The sequence below is a fragment of the Rhagoletis pomonella genome, unplaced genomic scaffold, assembly GCF_013731165.1.
Source record: "Rhagoletis pomonella isolate Grant_MI unplaced genomic scaffold, Rhpom_1.0 Rhpom_scaffold_00007, whole genome shotgun sequence".
NCBI classification, from domain to species: Eukaryota; Metazoa; Arthropoda; class Insecta; order Diptera; family Tephritidae; genus Rhagoletis; species Rhagoletis pomonella.
The window spans coordinates 65294036-65297085 of record NW_023458561.1 but is presented as its reverse complement, the minus strand read 5'-3'; the positions used below and the strand labels follow the sequence as shown (position 1 = coordinate 65297085).

General features: G+C 36.9%; 1 protein-coding gene across 1 annotated transcript; it reads right to left on the bottom strand.

The window, feature by feature from the left end:
• Positions 1-94: 94 nt before the first annotated feature.
• LOC118744047 lies at positions 95-1382 on the bottom strand. The gene is made up of 2 exons (XM_036476805.1): positions 791-1382; positions 95-547 (listed from the first exon to the last, which is right to left on the bottom strand). Exons 1-2 carry the CDS (start codon positions 981-983, stop codon positions 237-239), a joined length of 504 nt encoding a protein of 167 aa, XP_036332698.1. The 5' UTR covers positions 984-1382; the 3' UTR covers positions 95-236.
• Between the last annotated feature and the right edge of the window lie 1668 nt (positions 1383-3050).

Sequence of the window (3050 nt, the reverse complement as noted above, 5' to 3'; positions counted from 1 at the left end):
ATTATTTTCACTGATTTACCGATTTTTTGCGAAATTTAAAAAAAAAATATAAGTGTGACAGTTTATTTCATTTTAGAAAATTTTGCAAGAAATCAGATGAGATCTTTACGAATTCTTTAAAATTTCTCTACAATTCAGAATACTCTGAAAAAATGATTTGCAGGGTATAGATTCAACTAACACTTTGTTTTCCAAGTAATCTATTGTACAGTTCAGGTCACGAGAGGGTGGAGTCATCAACGAAATGGTAGGTGAAGCATATGTTGTGTGGTGTGGCACAAAGCTTTTGCTGGTTTATTTAAAGCCTTTGGCAAAATATATGCGACCTTAACTACAGGTTTCGCAGCGGTAGATGATTTGTTCTGCGTTTCAGCCTCTGATGTTTTATGCGAAATGGCTGCTGCTTTTGTTGAAGTCTGTGGTAGAGTACTAATTTTACTACTTTGTGATGGCCATGGCTTTTTCAGGGCTGTAATTATGGATGCAATCTGATTTTTCTTAACGGACGGTACAGCACCCTTTTTAAGGTAGCGCCATCTTCCGAATCCTGTAAAATAATTTCAATTAATCAAAGCATAATAGTTTATTAAAAATTGAGAAATGTTCCGAATGCTGTCTGCTAGTTCGAGGCTATGGAGGCTGGTACAAAAAAAAAAAAGAAGGGGTGTGCCACCAGCTTGAAAGAGGAAAGACCAAAGAATTCAATGGGATGCTTCACTTTCTTCTCCGACTACAGGGTTCCTCGAACAAACAGATACTTTTCGGAACTCAACCCCCAAAATTTACATACCCATTTCAACTTTTAAGCTTCCTTCATAATCATCTAGCAGAAAATGTTCACTACAAACTTTTGCATTTCTGCCGACTGCTTGGCCGCAAAAGTCCGCCCATTTTTGGAACAACTCTTGGTTGTTTGGGAATTTATGAAAATTTATTGTACTGTCTTTGATAGAGCTCTTGCAATATAGTACAGCGCACTTCATATTAATAGATGCGTATCAGTTTTTTACCACCGCCGAATAAAGAAAAAATGGATGCGCTCTGTCTGCGAATGCCGTAAACAAAAATCCGATTGCTTTTCCTAAAGTAAGATGCCTTTGAGAAGTTTATGTCACTTTCGAATATATAAATTCTTCGAGAGGTGTTATGATTCCACCAAGATAAGCTCCAATATCAAGAAATCCAACAATTGCAGTGATAAATAAAAGCTTATAAAAATAACAAGAACGATTGAAACAACACAAACGACGAACAGACTAAATATGGCAAAGTCGACGTCGACTTTCGACCAAAATCGACTTTTTACTCCTGAATTTTATATTATGTTCAGACCGATAACGAAAACACTTTGAAAACGAGTTTAGGCATTTTGGGCTGAATACAAGATTGCGCATTCCCGCAGAATGACGTTTGTGGCAACGGGTAAACAAAGAATATGGCGAAGAACAATGAGTTGACAGTTGTGAATTTGCAATGAGAAAACGTGTTTTCTTCACAATTCACCAATTTTTCAAGCCATCTTATAGCAAATTAAGCACAACGTTAACAAAAATTATACAACCACTCTTGAAATGTGTTCAGAAGAATAGAAAGAATTTTGTGTTTGTATTGCAGGTGCCGGAAAAGTGATAATATCTTGTCGCAGCGCATGTTTTCCTACAGAAAGTGGTCGATGCTTGCTTACCTCCGATTTTAATTTGTAATTTGTGGTATTTCAACGTTTTCAACTTAACAGTCGTGTTTAAAAGTGGTGCTTTCAATTGTATGTGGGCTGGTGTTGCTGTTTGAGAACTGTGAAGCTGTGGAAGCTTTTGACAAATCTCCAAAGGACCAAAAGGAAAAATCAACTAAGTTGCCGCCTTGTAAATCATGCACTGTGCTTGTGGAATCATCTAATTTGGTGAGTGCGTGGCAGTAATAACAAATTTGTGTCGTATTAATATAAACTTTGCTTACAGGGTTTGGAAAAAATAAGTCGCGGCAGGCATGCCGGTTCATTACACCATGGTTGATACTGGTTGTTGGTGTTTTCGTCGAGATTTTGCATACAGTTTTGCTACACAAAAACAAAACCAAAATACTTTTCTTTCATTTTCTTTGCATTTACATCCATGAACGAAAGACACAAGATCACGCGGGAAGGAAAGAACGAAAAAGTTATTTACTGGCTGCCGAAATCTCGACGCCATCTTTGTTGTAAGAAGTAAACAACGAAGAGAACGGAGAAAACCGCGAAATTGTTGAACGCATGAAAAATCATTTTTATTATGCAAATTCTTCTATAAATCATGCCGTTGTGTTAAATTATTCTTTATCTTATGTGTACACACGTTGTCACTGTTGAAGTTATGTTATATTATAGTTAATGTACTTTGCCACTTTATACTTGTATGTAATAGATCAGTTATTCATTTGTTATACTATTGAAATTTTCTATATCTGTCTTAATATTTTTTCATTCGAAACATTCAATTCCAATAAACAGCACTTCCTTGTACATACATTTTTCAATAACTTACAAAAGGTTATGGGCCCAGCTTGCGGAATGGATGCTTCAAGAATCCGAATATTGGCTAGTGAAGCAGATTGGCCAATATGGAAACGCAAGATAAGAGACTTGCTCGACCACCACGAAGGATGTTTGGATGCTATCGATGGGAAGCTTACAAAGCCAGAGTCATTACCTGATAGACCAACTGATGCCGAGTTAAAAGCACATAAAATTAAAGAAGATTTTTATCGGAAAGCAAATAGCTATGCTAAAATGATGTTGAAAAGTTCGATCACAGATGCTGTTTACCAGAAGGTCATGGATAAAGAGACGGCTCATGACACTTGGAAGGCGTTAAAGGAACAATTTGAAGCAACTTCAAGAGACCAGCTGTTCAAGATTTGCACTGATTTCTTCGCATTCAATTGGGATCAAAACCAAGATGTATCTACCCATGTTGCAATACTACGAGGGCGGTGGAACGAGCTCAACAATGGTTTAAAAGCGAAAGGTGAAAATCCTCTCCCAGATTTGATTCTTTTGTGCAAAACACTCAACA